Genomic DNA, 22642 nt, shown 5'->3' with positions numbered 1-22642 from the left:
ATTCCTCTGGGTATTAGATTGCACAATTCTGAGTTGTTGTCTTTGTAATTTTTCTTTGATCTATGTTCTTTGTCTTTAGACTTAGATTGTATCATCTTGTTCTTTCCCTTTATCTCTCTTTGTTCTTGTTCTTATTTTATCTTTATGAATAATTGCTGTATTGCTGTGTCTAATTAGAACAAAACAATTTCCGAAGGAGACCTCCTGAGGGATCAATAAAGTTCTACCTTACCTTACCTAATATAAAGCACTAAATCCTGGATCGAATCATATTCTGATCGACTTTGTGAGGTCAACAACCAGTAAACAGTAAAGTTGTGTTGGAATTAAAATACCATACTAGGAAATATTATATTTCTTGACCATGATCACATATTTTGTTATCATATTCTTTGCAGTAAACCAAACTATTCATCCATCCAACTAAACTGTTTGACTGTTTGTATACTTTGATACATTGAGCTTCCAATACATTCACCCATTGATGCAATTTTGTTTTGTTATTGTACACGTTTTCACGTGATCATATGTGGTAAATATCGGAGAATTACAGGATACTTTCGTGATAATTATAGTCTTGTTCAGATACTGCACGCGTTATTCCACTGTTAGTATCACGTTATTACGTCATATGAGTCTATTTCAGGGGGACCCTCGTTTGGAAGATGTGTTGATATTTCAAAACAAGTTGAGTTCGGAGCTCCATGGACGAGCCAGAGATGCTGTATTTTGAGGGGGTGTGTTCCAAACGTGCTGGTCCCCCGTCAGGTGTCCACCAACAAGGATGTCCTTCGGTGCAGATGCTCCTCTACTGCTGTATTCCGTCCAAAACATCAAAGCCCCGCCACATTGTGACGCAATAACCCGGTAACGATTTAACGCTTTTAGCAAATAAAGCTACAAATTAGCCTTCGAGGTTAGCTCAGAGAGAGACGTTAGGCGCGGTTTTTTAAGGTGACATTGTGCTTATCTTCGAGGACTCGAAGCTCCGGTATCCCCGCGTGTTACCGGGTGATAAGAGAAGCGGAGAAAGGGGTGAGAATTGCGGCACGACTCACCCACAGCTCCGACCCCCAGCTCATGGTTCCAGTGCGGCGTCCTCAGTAATCCACGACTGCCGTGTTCTGCTGCCGAGGTTCAGGACTATTCTGGCTCTACGCGTCCACGGCTGTCACGGAGGAGGAATAAATTGGTTCTGGTCCTGGTTCGTGTCAGCGTCTCATCTCGCCTGCTCTGCTACAAGATGGCCAGAAGAATCCTCAGCGTCCTCCACAACCACCGCGGGCTCTGTGCGCGCGCACCCGCGCCCAGTTACTGACAGCTGCTGCTGCGCGGGCACGAGAAGCCGGAGGGGGGTGTCTCTGCCGCCCCCTGCTGCTTCACTTCTGCATCTCTACATGCATCCATATCAGCGATTCATTTTTTTTTGTTATTAAAGGATGACTCTGACTGTGACGTCGAGCCTTTCCCTGAGTCTGAGCCAGTGGTGGGAATTACATTTCCTCAGAGGCCACATCTTAGATGATACATCATATAGTGGCTGTTTTGAAGCAATCAAACCAAAATAAAGGAGGGACAGCATCACACCAAGCTAGGACAAATACATCTTTAATGTCATATTAAAATAACCTTTTCCCCAAAATATTTTATATTCATTCATTCAATATTTTGAGTGGCACTACATACTCAATCAATGTCAATCATGGATGATGACAGTCATACTCTCAACACTGTCATCAGTGAGCAGATAAGCAGATGGAGAGAAAGAATGCTCCCCCCCCCCAGATGCAAAACTAATAGACTCAGGGACTCATTCATTCCTCATGTTATTAGATTGTTTAATTCTTTGGGGGCAGGAGTGGAGCAAAAGTATCTTGGCATTCTATTTTATGTTAATCTTTGTTTCCTTTGTCTTTGTTATTTGTCCTTGATCTATGTTCTTTATCTTTAGACTTAGATTGTGTCATCTTGTTCTTTCTCTTTATTTCTCTTTGTTCTTGTTCTTATTTTTATTTTTATGAATAATTGCTGTATTGCTGTGTCTAATTGGAAAAAAGAATTTCCCGAAGGAGACCTCCTGAGGGATTAATAAAGTTCTTCCTAACCTGACCCAACCTAACTCACAGAAATAACAAAAAATCCCATATATATTATATATTTAGAGACTATTATTGAAAAAAATAATTACTTTTCAAATGATCTTTGATCTCATGGGGGCCACATAAAGAAGTGCCTTTTGTGTTCATTCTAGTTCGTGGGCTCTAATAAATGTCAAATTTAGATAAAACAAAAGGCACACATTTCTAGAGAAAAAGAAAATTATATGGAGTGTTTTGAATGGCATTTTTCATTGTACATTATACACTTAATTAAAATTGTCAGCAAACATTGGAAATTCCACATATATATTAAAGCCAATAACCATTTATGTTTATTACCATTATACACTTGTTCCAATACTTAATATAAATTATTATAGCTATCACAAAGACACAATTTAGGTGGAAATAGTAATGTTACAGATAGAAGGTTAGTCAAATCCCGGAAGTTGAAAGCAGACACAATTTGATATGATATATTTGGTCTTTTGGAGAGTTAGATGGCCAACTTTAGGCTTAGTTCACCACTATGTATCACGATCAATATAGAAAAAAAAATGACTTCAAAAGAAGAAAGATTATACGATCTTTGTAAAACTACATCTCCTTTTATTGAAAGCCAGGATGAGTATGGCTCAGTAGATGAAAAATACTATATAAATCATCTGTTTAACGCAGCGCTGCTATCTAGCGTCTATAAAAGGTATTACACATTAAGGGAACTTTCTAATGATTCAATAATTTAAAATCAGCCTTATAAATTAAATCATTAATTGTATTTTCTTTGTCAATTACATTTCTTCAGGTACAAATATTTACATAATTTACACAAGAATATAAAATATAGAATTTATTTACTTTGTATACATTAGCATACTGAACATTCAGGTTTTGTACCTCCAGAAAACTTTTTTTTAATTTTAAATTTATGAATACTGAATTAGATTTTTTTTTATTTTTTTTATACGGACAGACAGAAGAAGCAACTATCTAATTTATAGTGGTTTGTGAGGTTGCCTTTCGCTTTCCTATCTTTACCAAAGTCTTCTCTGATATGATGCGTAAAAGTCCTTTTGGTGTTTCTTATGGTGGCTGTGTTTGGTAATTGTTTATTTCATGAATAGTGTTATTATTTCATTAATAGTGTAATTGTTTATTTTCAGACTTTTTGATATTTCGTTATGCGTTGCTTTCAGGAAAACAATAAATGTTTACAAACTGACCCCAGCCCCCATCAGAGAAGGGAAAAGTTATGTTGACCTCACAGGAAAAAGTTTGGGGACCCCTGCTTTAACAGTTGTACAAACTAATCAAACATATCCGATGTGACATCTGACCAATGTTTGGAGGTTTTCTCTCTGCTTGGCTGACTTTAAAAGCCTCCGGGTCAAATAAATGTCTCTAATGTGTACTTGTAGCCCACTCTCTTTCATAACCCCTCAGTTATTTCTCTCAGTAAGAGAAACCAATTTTCCTCCAATCTATAAGAATAAATATCACACATGTGATCATCAATGGTCATTGGTCAATTGATGATCACATCACATGATCACATATTACAACAAAACTCTGATCATTGTTTTCATAGTTCTTATATTTTTCAATATAATTCCAGTTTTGTGTGGATTAATACATTTTTGGGCTCAACGGAGCGCCACAGCTCAGACAACACTACTGCCACTTTCTGTCTCATTGGGCTCATAACCATCAATAGCATTTCAAATGCTAAAAAAAAAACAACATCAAATTCTAGCGATAAAAATAATAAATAAATAAATTGAGTCAGAAATCTGATTGTTTTCCATGTTTTGTTTTCTATCACAATAAGAATACGATAAGACTATGCATCAAAAAGTTCAATATATGTATGAATATAAACATGAATCCACACTTACGTTGTTGTAATTATTCAACTTCTATATTTTAATTTTATAAAAGGCAAATCACAGAAAAACTGGTTTGGAAAAAAAACAGGAAATAAAGATGTGTCAACCTCACAAATGAGGAAGAAAACTGATTGAATCACACGCACACTTGCTTTTTGTACTTGACATTCACTTAATGACTGATTAGGGTTAGTGCTCATTTGATTCAGGCATTAGTGCTTATCTTGCAAAGCAGGTCAAGTAGAGATGCTGGACATGGTCCAGATTTTGGGGTCGTGCGTTGAAAGCATAGCCAGATTATAAACCAGTATTGGATTATCGCAATTAATCCAATTAGACTGAATCAGACCTTCAGTGGATAACACAGTCTAGAGAGCAAATCCATATGGACCTGTTAAAGTCGACAACAAATGCAACACTAATGCACTATGCAACACTAATAGACTCAGGGACTCATTAATTCCTCCTGCTTTTATAATTCAGAATTTTGGGGCAGGAGCAGATTCAAAGGGTGATGTTATTATATGTTAATCTTAGCAACCTTTTCTTGATGTTATTTCCTTTGATCTTTATATTTGCGCTTTGTCATCTCTCACACTTTTTTATTTTATTTGCACTTTGCTCTTGTCTTAATGAAACTATCATCTGCTGTGTACTGGAAACCCAATTTCCCGAAGGAGATTTTCAGAGGGATTATTAAAGTCTATCTAATCTAAACCAAATAGCGGGGATAAGGTATTTGATGGTGGTGTTGTGGTGATTGTGCTTTTTGTGGTAACTGGAACTTTTTTAAAATATGGGGTTCCTCTTTAAAGATAACTGCCCATGATGTTCAATGATTTTAAACCAGTGATGCTTTACCACTGCTGAGGTCCTTCTGTATCCAACCCATCTTAAAAGTCATGTCAATACTAGCTGTGACTTTGTTTTTGACTGGTCAAGTCCTTTTAAGGTACCGACCATGGCATCCTCCAATGTGGAAATCTCTTTTGGAATCAACCACAGCAGAGACGTCCAAAACGGCCAAATTTGGTTTGGTGAAAATGACAAAAATGTTTAATTAAAGTGAACTCTTTAATGTTCCAGATAAGACGCTCTTGTTGTTCCAGAAGCATGTTAAAAGTTAAAAAAAGATGGAAAAAAACAACAACATTGAACATACATAAACATTAGATGAAACCTTGAGTGCACATATTAAAGAATAACAATTAACTATTGAAAACTATCAAAGCTATCGATAGCACAAAGGAAAGGCAGCCCACGAAAATAAAAATTCAGGACACTAAATATACTGTATATTATCATTTGAAGTATTTTTTTATTTACATCCCATCTTGTCTGAGCATTATGTGTTCATATTTTAAACTGATTTAAATCAAGAAACTGTCATTCAAAATCCATTCATTATAATAATAGAAATTAGCATTGCCACTTTGTAGCTTCATAGAATTCCCATTTTACTGACACAAACATGAAAAAAAGAGCTGGAGTGACATTTAAAAAGGTATTTTCATTTACAGAAACAATTTTAAAATTGTGTATGTTAATGCAAACCTACAAATAACACATTTCTGTGGGCCGTTTTAAGCTTGATGAGGACCTTAATTGGGTTCAGAATTGGACATAAATTCATTGATTGATAAAATGCAAACAACACACAATTCCCCTAAGGTTCCCAAGGTATTATTTAAGCAAATGTCAAAATAAACAGTGAAATATATACGAATATCAAATCAACAAGGCGACAAAGTTTCAGAGCAAAATGGAATGGTTGGGTCAAAATCTCATCTACTACACAATCAGATTGAGACGCAAGCAGCCAGTCCAACAGTGAACTGTCGAAGCGCCCGAGGCTTCCTCCTAATTGCAACATGATCAGTGTTAGATTCTCTACAGTGGTCGTATGAGGAAGGAAATTACTTAAATCTTAAATCTCCATTTTTTAATAGGGACCTGTGGTCAGTCCTGATGACCAAAATGACAAAACAATATAGCTGCAGCAACTAATTCTTCCATTGGTTAAGCTCTACCATCTTAAGTCAATACATTAAAGAGATACAAGTATTGGGGAGACCGTCTCACCAAGTCAACGCTGCCCAGCAGTGCTTCATACAGACTGAATGAAGCCACCCATCACAATTAACAGGCCTAAGTCTGTTTCTGTGTCCCTCACCAGGCACTAACTATGGAGTCCGGGTGGGTACGTTTTTACAGAATTCTGGGTTCGGTGGAAGACACACAGAAGGCTTTAAAAAAGGACTTCATGTCCAATGGGACCTGGTCAAGTGGCTCAAAGGCCAGGACCATAGGACGCTTTAGTAGATAAGGAAAACGAAGACACATGTGAAAGAGAAATAAGAATATGAAGAATAACATAAATTAAGGGACTATATGCAAGGACAATTGAAGTGACACAGGATGACACTGATCTGATCCAGCCTTACATCCCAGCTCGGGCTCTGAGGTCTGTGCATCAGAATCTACTGATGGTTCCACGCACACGGTTCAGGACCAGAGGAGAGAAATCCTTCCAGGCTGTTGCTCCTAAGCTTTGGAACGATCTTCCTCTCTCTCTTTGCGCTTGATGGATATACTGACTCCTTCAAGAAACATCTTAAGACGTTTCTATTTGTTCAGGCTTTTCCTTGATTTTCTGGAACTCCTGTTGTGTTATTAGTTTTATCTTGCCCTTTAAAGTATATACTTTATTGAATATTGTTTTGATTGTTTAAGCGCTTTGTGACCCTGGTCTGGATAAGCGCTATACAAATAAAAATGACTTACTTACTTACTTACTTACTTACATGTGTTGTGATCTGAAGCTACGGCTAAAACGTTTAATCAATAGAAGCTCCTACACGGATACATTACGCTGTCTATATATGTGACTGAATATCACTACAAAACCTTCATTTATTTGGCATTTCTTACATAGAAATGTTATGATACATTTGTATTCTATTGATTTGGTCAGGTTGTCATCAGACATGTGTCTGTTTGAATGTCACCATTACTTCTGGATTCTGTGGACTTCTTTATGTGTATTTTCTTCAGTTCCTGGCACATGAAAGTTAAATCCTACTCTTCTAACTGTTATTAATGTATTATGGGGAGAACTTAGGCAAATGTTGAAGAAAAAAACGATGACATTATGCTTAATTTAAAAATGTATTGACTCCATAGATGTGTATGTTGAGGGCATGTCCAGCACCCGGAAATAGGAAAACATTGATGACGCGGTGACTCCACCTCATGATGCCATTTAGCAACAGATGAGCAGAGGTCCACGTTCACTCCTCAGGTCTGCCACCTCCGGGCTGTAACAAAACACTAACCGGACTGGCTGTGGAATGTTCGTCCAGGTCGTGGAGCTGCCTGGTCCTGTAGCACCGTAGCCTCGCCTGGTTGGATCACGGTTCCCCCGCGTGTGTGTCTCCACCGCCGCTGGATCGCCATGGATGCGCTGTGGATGGTCGCCCTGCTGCTGGTCCCGCTCCTGATGTGGACCAGCAGCACTTTCGTGTTCTATTTCAAAAAGTGCTTCTACGTGGCGTGGATGATGGTGCTGGCTCTCCTGGCGATCCCGCTGTGTATCCTGAAGAGCGGCGGCAGAGACGTGGAGAACATGCGGTGAGTTGCTCTGCATGTCGCTGACAGCTAGCCCACGTTAGCTCGCCTGCTAACTAGCCTCTAGCAGATCTCACAACACACCAAATAAAACTACATATTTCACAAAAACACAGCGAAGTAACGGGCATTTAAAAACCATTTAACTTAGTCCAAATCGCCTCGTTAAACTTGTCATGTATAATCATACTTCGAAGCTGAAGGCAACTGTAGTGTGTGGAAAAAAAGCGAAAGTGCTAACAACAACAACAACAACAACAAACAACAAAACGTTGCCTGTGGCGATAAAAAAAAAAGGAGCAGGTAATTTACAGAAAATAATAACTTGTTCCATTGAGTCTTAACTTTGCGTTTTGTCAGACAGTGTGGTTAAGAAGAATAACAAAGGCATCATTGTTCAACACATTTCTCTACGGTGGCGAAATTTTAGACCAAGTCAGTACTTCATTGTTGTACATGTTTTGACAGATTTGATTCTTTTCAAACTAAATTTTTTTTAGTTTGAAAACTGTTCAGACAGCGCCTTAAATCAGTTATGTAACTGCACTTCTTTACTTTATCTAAGTAATGTGTACATGGGGAAATAATGTATTGACCAATAAGTATCACAAGCAGTTGAGAACAATGTGAAAAGACTTTAAATATCTCTAACTATAATTGTGCTGATAATTTAATATCACTGTGGAAATGGCTGGTTAGTATTAAATCAGACACACTACCTGAAAGTATCTTTTTGGTTACTTACTAGTATAACAAGTATAATTGGTCTCCTTTTTAATTAGTATTATATGTTTTATAGCTTCTTAGCTCAACACTGCTATATAGTAAGCCCCTGAACCACACGTTTAATGGTATACCTGTATAGTCCCTCTATCCCCAATTTAATGTAACACAATTTCATTGTTTTTCTTGCCAATATGGATATTTTTGTCACCACTGAATTTGTTGTGTCTCAGTTTGTTAGTGGAAAAAAACCCTCAAACATTCTAAAGATTTTTAAATAATATATTTCCAGGAAAGGTCAATAATGGGACAAGGTGTAGATGATAACATATTTTAATGTTTTTCTGTTTTTCCAATTGTATTTGGGGAAGATTTCCTCACTTGTACATACAGCATACTAAATAAAATAAATTACCTCCCTGTGACTGAAATGGGGGAAAAAACAAAACATATTTTGTTGTCTACTTGATATGGGTTAAGAGTTTCTGGTTAAGATCAGTGGAGTAATTTGTATTCCTGGTTTAATCTGTTTATTTCAGGTTCAGTCAATATGATAATTTTTCTTTAGATTAACTATGATTTTTATTTGCTGTTGACGTATGATTATTGATTGTGGCCCTGATCTAGAAAGGCGCTTTACAAATAACCAATACTTAAAGTTGGTGGGTTGCTTAAGATAATTGAACACTGTGTCCTCATTATTATGATCATTAACTTGGTTTACAACCAAATGTCTTAAGAGATAATAATTTGCATGAGTGTAAAAAAAACGGTTATCTCTACATCCCAAAATGACCTCTAAAGTGGAATCACCATGCTAGTTTATGAATTTAGCACTTTAATATCATGAAACCCAAAGAGCAGGAGAACAAATGTTTTTTTCAGAGCCTGACATCAGTGTTGAACCTTAAACTAATTGTTCGACACAAACTACTGCATACCAGTAATTACCTTCAGGAAATTAAAAGCCAGATGGCAAGTTCCGTCCTGATTAGATGTCTGAATAGTTATGAGGCCATCCTGGTGTGCAGACCTACTTGGCCTTGATTTGCTGACTACCGAGCTGTCGGTAACCACACTGCCCTGTAGCTCTAGTGATAACAGTTTCAGTCATGTAAGATGCAGCCATGGTGTCAGGTTGCACAAGTGTACCGTTCTGTCGGCCCAAAGGTTATCTGGACCTGTTGACCGTGACTAAGTGACTCCACTGGGGTCAGTTCTTCACACTAACGCTAAAAAAAGCATCTATTGGCTGAATATGCTGTACCGCTCTTGTTTGCTTGTCGCTAATAAGTATGTGGAAAACAGCTATTCACATGGACTTAGAACTAAACTATATTTCATACATGACGAGCTCTGTGTATGTATGTATGTATGTTTGAAAACAAAACCCACTGTTGTTTCCATCTGACATGCATGGCAGACTATTGCAGTCTGGAACATACCTTCTTGTTTTACTGCCAGTTAAAGGGACCCATAAAGCTTAAGTAAGGCTTGCTTTCATTCCCCTAAATGGTGTTGCGATTGACAATGAGCTCCGTAAAACAAAGTGAAACATAACTCGCCCCTTTTGCGCTCCAGGTGTCGTGACATTCTTTTGTCAAAGGAAACGCAGTGTGTATTTCACACCTTAAGCTGGGCATTTCCGACTCAGGGGACATTTTGTCACATATTTGCAATTGCAACCTTGAAAGTAGAACCCCTGTCATAAAAAATGGAGGTGGAAGTAAACATTCAAGATATTCTAGGATGCCAAAAAACATTTCCATTAACTTAAAAAAGGTCTGACTTTTTAAACTAACCAAGTCCCTAATGTGATCTACCTACAACAGCAACAACAATCATAGAAACTACTACTACTTCCACTCTTTATAGTTATGCTATGAATTCCAAGAAAAGGAAGGCAACCGCCATTGGCATTTAAACGAGAATGTAGTGTGAATGAGGCTCAGAATACCCAATAGAGTGATAGCTCAAAGAAATTTCTTCTGTTTTCAAACCTTCCTAGTCAAACCTGTCCTTTTCCTTACTTCATTCACCTCATTCGTAAACCTCAATGGTTGTCTTCCTATTCTCTCATCTCCAATATTCATGATGAAACAATGCCAATTGTCTCCCCTTGCTAAGGTGATGCTTGGCTGTTTCCATCTGCCTCCCCCAAAAAATCTTCCTTTGATATCATTTCACCAATGCCTGTGCAGGATGGCATGGGATGAGGCTTCATCTGGTGGCCTTTAAAAACTGTAGCATGATGGATAGATAGATGGATAGATCTATAGAAATGTATTGATCCCTCTGGAGGTCTCCTTCGGGAAATTGTTTTTCCAATTAGCACATGGCAACGACTGTCCCAATCTGGACGGTTGTGACTCATTTTGTTGGTAATTACAGATATTTTCTCAAGTGACTTAATCTCATTCATTTTCTGCGTTGGTGTCCGCTAATGCCCTTCTATTACCGCATCTGGGTGATGCTTTGATATATTGGTATTTAATGTGATCCACCACTTAAAGTCCACTGTACCTTCACTCATCTGTAGAAACACATTTTAGTTGCAGGAGCACACACACATTTATAGTGACTTCCTCCCACACAAGCATTTCTCGAGTGAATTCTTGAATGAGTGTTTCGAGTTGAATGAGGGGGGAGCATAGATACTGTAACTCCAGATGATCTTCAGAGGCAGAGACTTGTGGATGTGATGAGTTTTATTTGTCAATGACTTCACTAATGCGCCGACAGGATCTCATGACATTGAATAAAGGAAGTGGTTCTGTATCCTCTCCAACAATGACTGGACTCAAGTGTCCCACCGTGTAAAGACGTCCAGCATCAGCGGGGGTCGCTAGTCTGACTGTTCCTGTCACCTAACAAGCCAGTAGTCCAGCACGACGCTGTGTGACTGACCTTTTACTGTCTGTGTAAGGAGAATTTGAGATGCCGTCTTGAGCTCAAACTCTAAACCGCAGTAATCCTGTGTGACTAAATTACATCTAGACAACTTTCGTTTTAAATATTGTTGTGGTCTAGAGGTGGTTGGTATACATTTGGCCGTCTGTGTTGGTGACATAGTGTCTATTTGTAAAATGTGTTAATTTCTATTTCTGGTCTTTAATTTCTGTCAAATATGTTTTGTGTCACCTTTTAAGATGAAGATGAAATGGGTTTGTCCATTTTATTGTGAATATTAGTTAGCATTTTTCCTGTGAGCTTTTATGGGTCTCATTGGATCTTATTCCTGAAACATAAGACTTTGTGTGTAAAACGTGAGCAGCAGGAAATTAAAATATTTTTTTCAATCATCAAAATTTTAACCTGCTCCAATAGAGTTTGTGTTACCTTAAGAATGCACTTATGTTGAACATGTCACTATTGAAAGTGTATATGCACACAATTTGTATATTAAATATTTGCTCTGGAACCAACCAGTCGGCGTCCATCCAATGTTAGATCCCTGATCACCGCCAGTCAAACTTCCAAGAGCCTCTTTAGCTACTTATGTTAGGACCATCTATATATTTAGCGTCTGATATCATAGTTCTTTTTAGGATGGTGAACGACATCATTCACTTACCTTTGTCTATCCCTGTCAAAACTCCACTTCTAACTGAAGTATATAACTTGGATATACTATTAACTGAATAAATAAAAGTTTTTTTATAAACTTCCCTTGACCCCAAATTATTTAGATCTTCCCTTCAGAAAGGTTTGTTTCCATCACTCAATCACTAATGTAGTTTTTTTTTGGTGTAGTTGGAGGGGTCTGTGTTTGTGTGCATGTCTGTTGTAGGAATTTGTGTTTGCTAGCTTGGATGTGTTGGTTGGACTGTGTGTTTATGTAATGTTCTTGTTTACAGTATATGTGTTTCCATATAGTTTGTTGTTAAAAACATTTGCTTGCAGTACTCTTATGCTTGTGTACTTACTTTTTTTGTGGTACCTTAACTAAGGCAGGTATATTTTTGTTTAGTTTGAAATTCTGTGAAATTGTGTTCATAGATGTCAATGAGTGTACAACTTCACATCATTAAGCAGTGAATGTATGTATTCAAATGTTCATATTTAGTTTATTCTTGCAGCAAAGAGACTTTTGTTTGTGTATTTCTGTATTACTTTGTGCCACTTTTGTTTATTTGGGCAAGTTCAGACATGGTGCTTTTAACCGAATTGCCTCGGACAAAATGATTTTATAACATAAACCTTAAAACCTCATCAAACATCTTTGTTTGTCTTCTTAACACTTCAGTTAGCAGCTAAACACCAACTTCAATGTCAGCTCCAATTGCTAAGATCCACTGTAACAATGAGTAAGAAGTAAAGCTCAGAGCAACGTCTCCTTCCCTCGTACAACCTCTGCAGTAACACGGACTGAATCATTGCGTAACCAGTGGCTTTTGCACTAAACGTGACTGTGTTATCTCGGTGCCCTGGAAGATAACTCTCAAGACTTCGTATTTCAGTTCAAAGGTGATTTCACAAAATCGCAGCATTCTCGTTTATTCTGGCTCTGCAAGTTTCAACAGTTTCACAGCAGGCGAGAAGTCACATGGCCGCATTAGTTTGTCACATGGCAACGAATTAAGTATTGCCTTTCTCATGACATTTAATTTCTCTTCAAGCTTTATTCAAGTCTTGTGAAGAATGGGTTGTGTGTAATTTATTTTTTAAATGTTCTTTTGAGTCTGTGTTGAAGAGACATACAGGGACATGAATAATTGCATGTAACTTTTGTTTTATTCCATTTTGACAACATCAAGTCAGAATGGATATTCTAATAATTTTTTCATTCATCATCCTCTCGTCTGTCACACCTTCATGTCCTTATTCATCCCTGAACCTCATTGGTCATCTTTCTCTATTACCGTCCTTGACATTCTTGGTTCATCATACTCCCTAAACAAGGCATTTCCGAACCTTTGACTGGTGGATCTGAAGTGAGATTAAAGTCTAACGATTCAGGGATTTTTTTTGCATAAAGGGAGCAAAGAAGTTGAATATAAATAAATGTTGGAAAAAAAGCATTTATTTTTAAGTATTTAAGCATGAAATATGGCCCTTGCACACATACTCAGTTGTCATCAACTATTACAAATTAATGAATGCTATGTGAAAGCTTAAAACACATGTTGAGGTTACATTTTTAATAGTTTAAAAATATTGAAAAAGTTTGACTTTCCACTAAAAATGGAAATGTAAACCGTACATCATGGCAGCTGTCATTACTGTCCTATGAAACCTAACTTTTACTCTTGCTGCTAGTCTGACTGTCACCTCCATCAAATCAATTAAAAGATATTCTGATTTTGATTTAGTTATATTTTAGTTGCAACCGTTGGGTTCTATGTGGAAATGAACATAACAACAAGAATTTGTTACTGTGGCTCAGGTCTATCAGAAAGACAAGGGTGTCATTGGATTAGATTCAGTCAATTCACTGCAGAGATTGTTGCCCCAAAATATTGTGATATTACATTTTTTTGTTTGTCGTTTGCCTCACTAGTTCGTGACAGCATGAAAATAATGATGCACTCTGGCATTGTTTTTAACAAGGGACAGAATCCAGTGGAGATGGGATGTGAGTCACTGCTGAGGAGAAGTCACAAGGCATTTTTTGCGTGACTCGAGAGAGACGGTTGTTCGCTTCTCTCAGAGGAGGTGGGGGTTCGTCTCTGAACGCAAATGCAAATAGATGAATGAACTTTATTGATCCTGTTCGGTAACAGAAGAGAAGTCATGCAAATATTAATTTAGTTCTGTTTTCCAGCACCAAGGTAATGTCACAACTGTGAGGTCAGTCGAGGGACATTTTTGATTTGCGTAAGTAAATTTGCTCTTAAAAATATAGCAGTATCAGCAGAAGCAGGAAGAAACTGGACGCTCTATGGCTGCCATTATTGTGGAAGCTACTCTTGAAGCAACAGTTAACTGTTGCACCACAGCAATGTCGTAAACCTTAACGCTTGTGCAACTTTGCTAACTTTCAAACTGTAAGCCCAATAAGTGTTTCACCATACATTACTTTATTTAAAATCATAGTTAACCATTAACACCAGAAGTCCTTTATGGTTCATCAAATTACATTTCAGAATCAATTTCTTAATGTCTCGATAATACAAGAAAAAGTTGTTGAACTCCTGTGTGACTTTTTCCGATCCTTTGAACAACTGCTTCAAAACCTACAAATTTTGCTCTTTAGACATAAAATTAGCTGTACTGTATATGTTATCAAATTCAAACGCTAAATGTTTATTAAGCTAGCAAAGACACTGAACAGATTCTTATGAAAACACGATTAAATATGTTTTATATTTCTTCACAATATTAAAACCTTAAGGTCAGATGTTTTTTGCAAATGGAAGATTAAGTGAAAATGTCTAATATTAACATTCTCAGAAGTAAGGTTTCAACATTTTTGTCACAGTATTGTTTTGTAAATGACTTCAAGTAATGTATTTTCATAGACAACAAGAGCTTTAGAGCTTTACTACTTTTTGGTTTTACTTATGACTGAGCTTTTAACAGAAATATTGTGGAACATGAGCACAATGTTGCTTTGGCTTTGTGGCAGGATATATTGAGATTTGTTTGTTTTGTATGTTGAGGCTCTGTGGAAACGGATCTCAGTGAAAAGCAAACACGCATGTTTCAGTACATCCTTGTTCTTCAATTACCAAGCCCAGTTGCCTCATTACAACTCTGGTAACTACGGCTGTGTATTGGCAAGAATCTGGTGATGCGATGCGTATCACGATGCACGTTTGACGATACGATATATTGCTATACTGTAGGAACAACGACATATTGTTTTCCTTTTAAGGAACAATGCTTGTTCTGGCTTTAACGGCTTAGAAATGAGCATATACTTCCTCTAATCAAATGAACAGCAAAGTCAACTGTTTCGTTTTGTCTCTTCTTTCTTGTTTCTAGGATCTGCTCATATTCTTTGCTTGATGCTTCTCTTGATACTTAATAAAGTTGGTGGTGTTCAATCCTCAATTTCTCCTGAAAACGTCCACACACAGCAACACTGCAGCAGAGCCGCTGCTGTTCGATAAAGTATCGGGAATAAAAAGTTGGCTTTTGTCAACATTGAGTTAAAAGCTGCAAAACAAGACTTACAACTTATTTTCTTAATCAGCAGGTGTTTCAGCACCTTTTCTTTCACATATTAGGGACAGCATGGATGTTTGAATGTCCAGAGGAACGTCATGTTTGCGAATCTACTAAACCCTTTTGAATTGATTCTCTTTTCAGATTAATCCGCTCATTGGTCCGCCATGTCAAGTACTTCCTGGGTCTTCGATTCGAAGTCAGCGGCTGGCAACACCTGCAGACGGAAGGGCCTTACGTCATCATCTCTAACCACCAGAGCTCGCTGGATGTTCTGGGTGAGCACTCCAACATCTTCATCACTGACAGCGAGCACTGTAATACATCTGTAGCTCTTGTTCTGGCTCTGGACCAGGTGGTAGCCGTGAATCTGAGGAGACTAATGTGCTGACTCTTCATTTTAGAGTGTGAGCATCTGTCTTCAACTCTGTGTGGATGAACTCTGCTTGTTTGCACACCAAGGATATGCACATCCTGAAGTTAGCTTAAACTGATGCACCTACTGTCGAGCCAAAACCAGTTTAGCATTTGAGAAAGGCGGGGAGGTTTTACAGGGCACTGTTTAGAGCTGAACCTGATCATACAATATCACCAAATGTCATGTTTTATTTGTTATTTTTAAGAGTCTTGTTTCTTAAAATTGTTAAAAAATCCATCATATTTTGAAATAAAGGCTTTAAAATATTGGGTAAATACAGTAAAGGAAAGTATGTGACGTGTCAGGTAGAAAATCGGCACTTTCATATTTATGTGCATGGTTCTCAGCCAGAATAAGGCGGTTGGATCCTGTACCAAGTGGCAGAGTTTAATTATCCTGGGTTGTTGTTCACGAGTGAGGGAACAATGGAGCGTGCGACAGACGGGCGTATTGGGTCGGCATCAGCAGTTTATGTAGTTGCTGCACTGATCTGTGGTAGTTAAAAGAAGAGCTCAGAGACAAAGCTCTTGTTCTACAGGTCAATGTATTGATGGGTATGAGACCTCACCATACAGCTTCAGTTGCCTCATTGTACAGCGTCTCATTGTTCTGATCTACTAATTAAATGAAACCTGGCATCATTTTCACTGAGGGTGCCATCTAGTGGTCAAAATGTATCATGATAAAGCTTAGGTTATTTTTTCAACAAAGAAAGCTCACCCCTGACCCCATTCCTAATAATAGTAACTTTCTGACTCCTGCCGACAACAGACCAGTGACCTGGAGATAGTTTTTAATTTGTTAATATATTATTAAAAGGTGAACAATTTATTGTGGGAAAGGAGAAAAGAATAAATAAATAAATCTTTGCAAATAGCTGACGGTCAAACCTACATTCTTCTGTAGGCCTTATTTAGGAGTCTCCTTGAGTGTGTTGGTGTTTATCAGCGCTGGAGAGCGACGAGAGCGATGAGCAGCCCTGAGCTTGTAATTAGTGCCGATAAAAGCCGGGGAGAGACTGATTTAGCATCCGGGTTGCCATGCCAACTGCTACACCCAGCCATTAACAGTTGGCTCATCCCAGAGATGATTTGATGAGACTGTAAGGAGCAGAGATCCGTCACTTCCACAGCTGTGAGCTCATGTTCCAGAGCTCCTCGCTGTCTGGCTGAGCTTTATTCACACTTTGTCTTGCTTTGCTATTTATCGAACAACTACAAGAGGGCTCTTAATGTCAGGGTGTTTTCTTTGTCTGCCTAAATTACACCCGCTTTGATTTCTGATGTTGTCAAACTTTGTGAAAAAGGGGTGAAAGAAGAAAGGCAGCGAAGCACAAGACAAAAACTGTTTGACCTCCATAGACTGTTGAAGGCGTCTTTGATATATTGTTTCGGCAAACGTGTTGCAGCTGCAGAGCCTTAAATGATAAGAGTCTTGCAAGAAGTAAAATCTATCACAAGTCAGTTTGTTTTTCTTTATGTGTCACATTTACGACTTGTATTACATTATGACCCTCGGATATTCTTGGTTAAGATCCCATATTATGTTTTTTAATGTTTTGAGACGCACCGACTGACTATGTTCAAAAGATGGATGTTAATGGTAAAGATCGGGGCTGGGAAAATAAACAATATGATGTATGTTTGGAAATTATGTTCCTCATAAATCATATGAGACACACTAGAGATTTAATAGAATTAACAATGGCTAAAAGTGCTATACACAGCAGAGCTCCAGGGCCAGACGGAAACCTAATGTTTGTCATTTGGGACCAAACCTGGAGACACCAAGTCACTGTTCCGAGGCTTGTTGTTCACCGTCTTCAGTCCCCTGCACTGGCATGCTGGCTTTTGTGAGTTTAACTGGGAACAGTTTAAAATCCATGAGTGCTTCTTTTTAGACATGAAATTATTTCTCACCATATTGAACCCTTAAAACCAGCTGTTATGGCGATTGAATGATTTCTAATACATCTATTATTATATTGTGTTTTCTAAGTTTTTCAGCACAGAAGGTTTTATTTCTTTGTTGATTTAATTTAGTTTTAATTTATTTTATGCACTCTTGAATTGTCAGGTCAGATTTTGGATTTATATTTCTGTCTAATGTTCCCTGTCATGCTCAGCTTCTGACCAAAAAAAAGGTTTTTAATAAAATGTAACCTTTTAAAATTATCACATTTGACTTGATTGAAACACACTCACAAAAAAGTTATTTATTTTATATTATGATAATATCGATATTGACAAAAGTGTGAAAAATAAGATAATGCTAAATGTTTTTCCTATATTGCATTTTCACTTTTTTGGCAAATGTTGTGAATGGTCGAGTCAATGCTGTCCTTCCCTCAGGTCTGATGGAGATCTTGCCTGACCGCTGCACTATGATCGCCAAGAAGGAGTTGATCTACGCCGGCACCGTGGGACTCATTTGCTGGCTGGGCGGCATCGTCTTCATCAACCGCAAGAAGACCAACGACGCCAAAACCGTCATGGCCGACGCTGCCAAAACCATGCTGGACGACCAGGTGAGGTCAAAGATGCAAGACGAAAAGATTTCATGTTGATTTATTGCGTGTGTTTCTCTGCAGATTCGTCTATGGGTGTTTCCAGAGGGAACGCGGAACCAAAGAGGGAACCTGCTCCCGTTTAAAAAAGGAGCTTTTCATCTGGCAGTGCAGGCACAAGTGAGTTCTTGTTGGGGGCTTTGGAAAACACAAAATTGATCTTAAAAAAAATCTTTGAAAATAACACACCTTGACTGTAAAGAAGATGGTAGGAGTTGAACTTCTCAAGTCCACTTTACCAAGGGTGGAAAAATGTATGTTTTTCACTGATGGGCCTGTGATGGAAGAAAATTACGCACAGAAGTTATTCAAATTAATTCATCTTTCTCTGCTGTACTGGATGTCGGGTACGTCTAAAGTAGTGGCCCTTCATTCGACCCACAGGATTTGTTTTTAAATATTTACTTGCACAAGAGTTCAGACTCCTGTGCCTTAGAGAATATTAGAAACCGTGATGTGAGTAACAGACTCCACTTTGAAAGTCAACCCAAAGACTTTTCAAATTATTCGACAGCTTCTGTGATCGCTTTAAATTCCACTTTCTCATGGCCAGCTTGTCTTATCTCTAACCCCATCACGTCCCTCCACAAGTTCCTAGTTAACTTTTAATGTGCTGAAACACACACCTCGGTTCTGTTTGTTCACTTAAAGCTGCTGCCAGTGAGAGCTGTGATTAAACTGGCCGGCCTCCAGCAGACGCAGGCCTAGTAAGTGTTTCCTCTTCTGTGACTGGATCACTCCATCTGGACGCACGAGGGAGCCAGTAACCTCACAAGCTGCCCGGACAGCTTCGTGATGTACTGTGGCTAATACCAGGGTTCATGAAGAGTGAACCTCTTAAATGGAGTTTCCAGATTTAGAATAATACATTATTTTCAATTGTAGAAAAGTGCTCAAGTCCAGAGTCATTGATTTGATTCCCTTCGAAATTTAAAAAAATGTGCTCAGTATATTTCCCAAGATACTTTTCAATCCACCTTTTTTCATCTCCAGTTTGGACTGGACTACCACAATAATTCGCAATGAAAACAATTGTCTTAGATGTGGAAGAGCCGATCATCCGCACTGCTTCTCATTGAGAAGTTTCTAATGGGGCAATTGAGTCTGATTGAGGTCAACAGCCACACATCACCTGCTGAAGACAGCTCTAAGATCTCAAGGTCACTAGACTGATGTAATAACATAGAAAATAATAAACAGAAAAGTTGTCCACTGTAAGAAAATAAAAACTCTAATAGAAAGAAGAAGTCGACTTCAGAAAATGAAGTGGAAAATGGAACTGGCATCAGATTATGAGTTTTCTGGTTCGATTCCTCCGAGGATTGGTTCTTCTGTCAAGTTCTCATGCAGGTGAGTCGACTCTCGGCTCAAAACAGGTGGAATGAATTTCAACGAAGCACAACAATGACCTTAGAAAGGTTTCAACTTTTTCCTGAAGATTGATATCAGTCTGGAGGATCAGCAGCACTGCTTCTCATTACACTTATTAAAATTTCTATATGGGAACACTTGGCTCTGGGCTTGCCTAGCTTGGATGCTATCAGGAGAAATATTTTGATTCCTTTTTTTCCTGCGTGTGTGTGTGTTGGCGCGAGGTGGCGGACTGAGTTAATTTGAGGTCTGGAAAACACTGCCATTGTTTTGATTTTCACTTTCCACTGGAGACTCCATCCATGACTATTTCCATCTCTCTGCTGCGTTTGTACCAGTCGGCTGGATGGAGTGGAAGCAGGACAAGCCCCCCGAGGGGAGGCTCTGCTGGCTCAGGCAGCCCCTCTGAAGGGCCACTCACAGGGGTCTCCAGAGAGCCGCCTCTATTAGTAGCAGCGGAGGAGACGGAGATCGCTTGTGTCATGCAGAGACGATGTGAATCGAGCGCAGTGGAGCGTTTTCTGTTTGTTTCTCATGGTTTGAGAGGAGTAATGTTGGCTATCTGGACAGATCTTGGCTCGTCGACTCAATAGAGGAGGATTTATGGTCTATATGCCGGAGGATGAAGAGATTTGTCTCCACTAAAGACAAATTTCCTCGATGTCAAGAAGCAGTAGACTTGTAGGAGGGAGGGATGTAACAAAATATGTAATGTTACCATGGAGATATGACTGGATGAACAAATGCTGCAAGATAAGATCATATTTTAACACTTGAACCCCTTGATGTCTGCAATTACACAGAGATGGCCGTTATTTAATTGCATTTCATGGCATTTTTGATGCATGGCAGTAACTCTGTATAGCAGACTGTGTAATGAATGTTTTAAAAAGAAATGAAATGTATTTTTTGACTTTATCTAAAATGACACAAAAATACTATTATACTTGTTTTTGCTAATGGATGATAAATATAGTGAAGCTATATAATAATATATAACGTAGCAACAACAATTAACAGTAGAACAATACAAGTGCAATACACTACAGCAATGGGGGAGGGAGTTTAAAACATTAATTCAAACATTTTATTTATTTTCTTAGTCAATAACGATAACAGTAGTGACTTTAATGAGCAGTCGGATCTGTCCTTCCTGCAGCGTGGGTGGACAGCGTGGAGTGTGTTGATGATTTTAAGTGCAACTCAAAAACAAAGTGAATCTATCACTATTGCCCAACTAACCTTTAGACAAAAATAAAATCTCTTTTCCGACTCGCTTTCTAACTTGATCAACACAATTCACCTGCTCTACTTTTCAATCCTTGTGTACCTCTGGACACTTGCGACTCTCGTTCTGGGGTGTCCTACTGTGTAAGTGCTAGAGGCTACTAAAACAACTTTTAGGAGCAAGTCATTTGAAATATGTTAAATCCTGCTGCTAGCAACAGGGTTGTCATCAAATAGGAGGCTTGATCTGTTGCGGGGGAGCGGCCTCACAATACTGGTCACAGTTTGGATGAAGAATCAAAACAATGTCCATCAGCTGCCCATGCTTGTTACTTACTTACTGTTACTTGTGCCATAAGAGGGGCTATAACCCCGACAGTAAACAGTTTTACAATGTATTTGTTAACCTTTTTTAAAGTACTATTTTCTACTTCTGTGGCATCTTTCATGTCATGTGACTCCTCCTCCCTCGCTCCGCAGGTGCCGATCATACCAGTGGTTTTCTCTTCGTACAGCAACTTCTACCTTCGAAAAGAAAAGCAGTTCAATTCGGGTGAGTTGATTCTTCTGGTTCTGAGTCTGACTCGCGCGCTGACTCGTTCTGCTCTCCCAGGAACCATCAGGATAAGAATCCTTCCAAAGATCGACACGAAGGGTTTAACCTCGGAGGACGTGGCCTCCCTCTCCGACAAGTCCTTCGACGTGATGAGCTCGGCCTTCAAGGAGATCTCTAACTCTGTAACCCATAGCAACGGGCCAGTGAGGCACTAAACTTCGCCCACGGTCGCGCCTCTTACTTTCTTGCGCCAAGACTCCGCCATGCTAGCTCCACACTGGACAGGACACCCTCGTGGTCACGTGACCCCTTCCCCTCTACACAAAACAGTCCTGACCCTCGCACGCCGCGAGCGGAGTGACGGACGACTCATGCCGAACATTATGGATGTGGGTTTATTTTCCATGCATGCCTTGCAGATGGCGCCGTCCATCTTTTTCTTTCTTCATGCCTTCTGTTAGAACATAAATATTTTCTTTAGTTTCTCTTTACTCCTTTAAAGATGCCTTTTGCTTGACTTTCCATGACTTTCAATTTGGAATTCCTTTAAAAGTTGGGGAGGGGTCTCCACGAGCGGTAGGTGTTGACATCACACGATCAAGAGCTTCTCAATCAAAGTCTCTCTATGACGAGCTTCATGACGTCGACTCACCAGGACGAGTGTGTCATCCTGTCAGTCCTGTTAAACGCGTGTTTGATTCTTCTGCCTGCTTTTCTGAAGCATCTCTTTCCTTTTGATTTCAGTGCAATGCTCCTTCACTTCACTGTTCCAAAGCTAACAACGGTGCCATGTTTGGGTTCCTCCAGATTTAGTTAAGCTTGTGTGGTTGTTAGAAGGATTCTGCCTGCTCACTGACTAATCGGGGAGACGGTTGGAAGGAAAAACCATGTAGAAGATAACTTTGTCACAGTAAATTTACTTAAACATTCACACACTTGCTACATCATTAATGTCTTCAAATTTTTCACTTTTGAAATCAACATTTTTTCAACATTTTTTCAATACTGTTTAGTTTGAAACGGTTTTATCAGTAAAATATGACCTTGGATATACAGGGA

General features: G+C 38.7%; 1 protein-coding gene across 2 annotated transcripts; it reads left to right on the top strand.

Moving 5' to 3' along the window:
• Window positions 1-7240: 7240 nt before the first annotated feature.
• agpat2 (1-acylglycerol-3-phosphate O-acyltransferase 2 (lysophosphatidic acid acyltransferase, beta)) lies at window positions 7241-22642 on the top strand. 2 transcript variants are annotated; one of them, XM_087791999.1, is made up of 6 exons: window positions 7243-7615; window positions 15590-15723; window positions 18215-18390; window positions 18454-18549; window positions 21508-21580; window positions 21641-22642. In XM_087791999.1, the coding sequence occupies exons 1-6, from the start codon at window positions 7440-7442 to the stop codon at window positions 21796-21798; spliced, it is 813 nt and encodes a 270-aa protein (XP_087648125.1). In that variant the 5' UTR covers window positions 7243-7439; the 3' UTR covers window positions 21799-22642. The 2 variants fall into 2 exon arrangements, with proteins under 2 accessions (XP_087648124.1, XP_087648125.1); XM_087791998.1 differs by having other exon boundaries at window positions 7241-7615; window positions 21508-22642.

Source organism: Callionymus lyra, chromosome 5 (genome assembly GCF_982586985.1).
Source record: "Callionymus lyra chromosome 5, fCalLyr1.hap1.1, whole genome shotgun sequence".
Classification (NCBI taxonomy): domain Eukaryota; kingdom Metazoa; phylum Chordata; class Actinopteri; order Syngnathiformes; family Callionymidae; genus Callionymus; species Callionymus lyra.
Note: the sequence above shows the minus strand (reverse complement) of the source record. Positions and strands in the feature narration are given on the sequence as shown.

Coding starts and splice junctions, on each gene's coding strand:
- agpat2 (XM_087791998.1), top strand. CDS start 7,440: ATGGATGCGCTGTGGATGGTCGCCCTGCTGCTGGTCCCGCTCCTGATG. Junction 18,391..18,453: donor AAACCATGCTGGACGACCAG/GTGAGGTCAAAG, acceptor GTTTCTCTGCAG/ATTCGTCTATGGGTGTTTCC. Junction 18,550..21,507: donor ATCTGGCAGTGCAGGCACAA/GTGAGTTCTTGT, acceptor CTCGCTCCGCAG/GTGCCGATCATACCAGTGGT.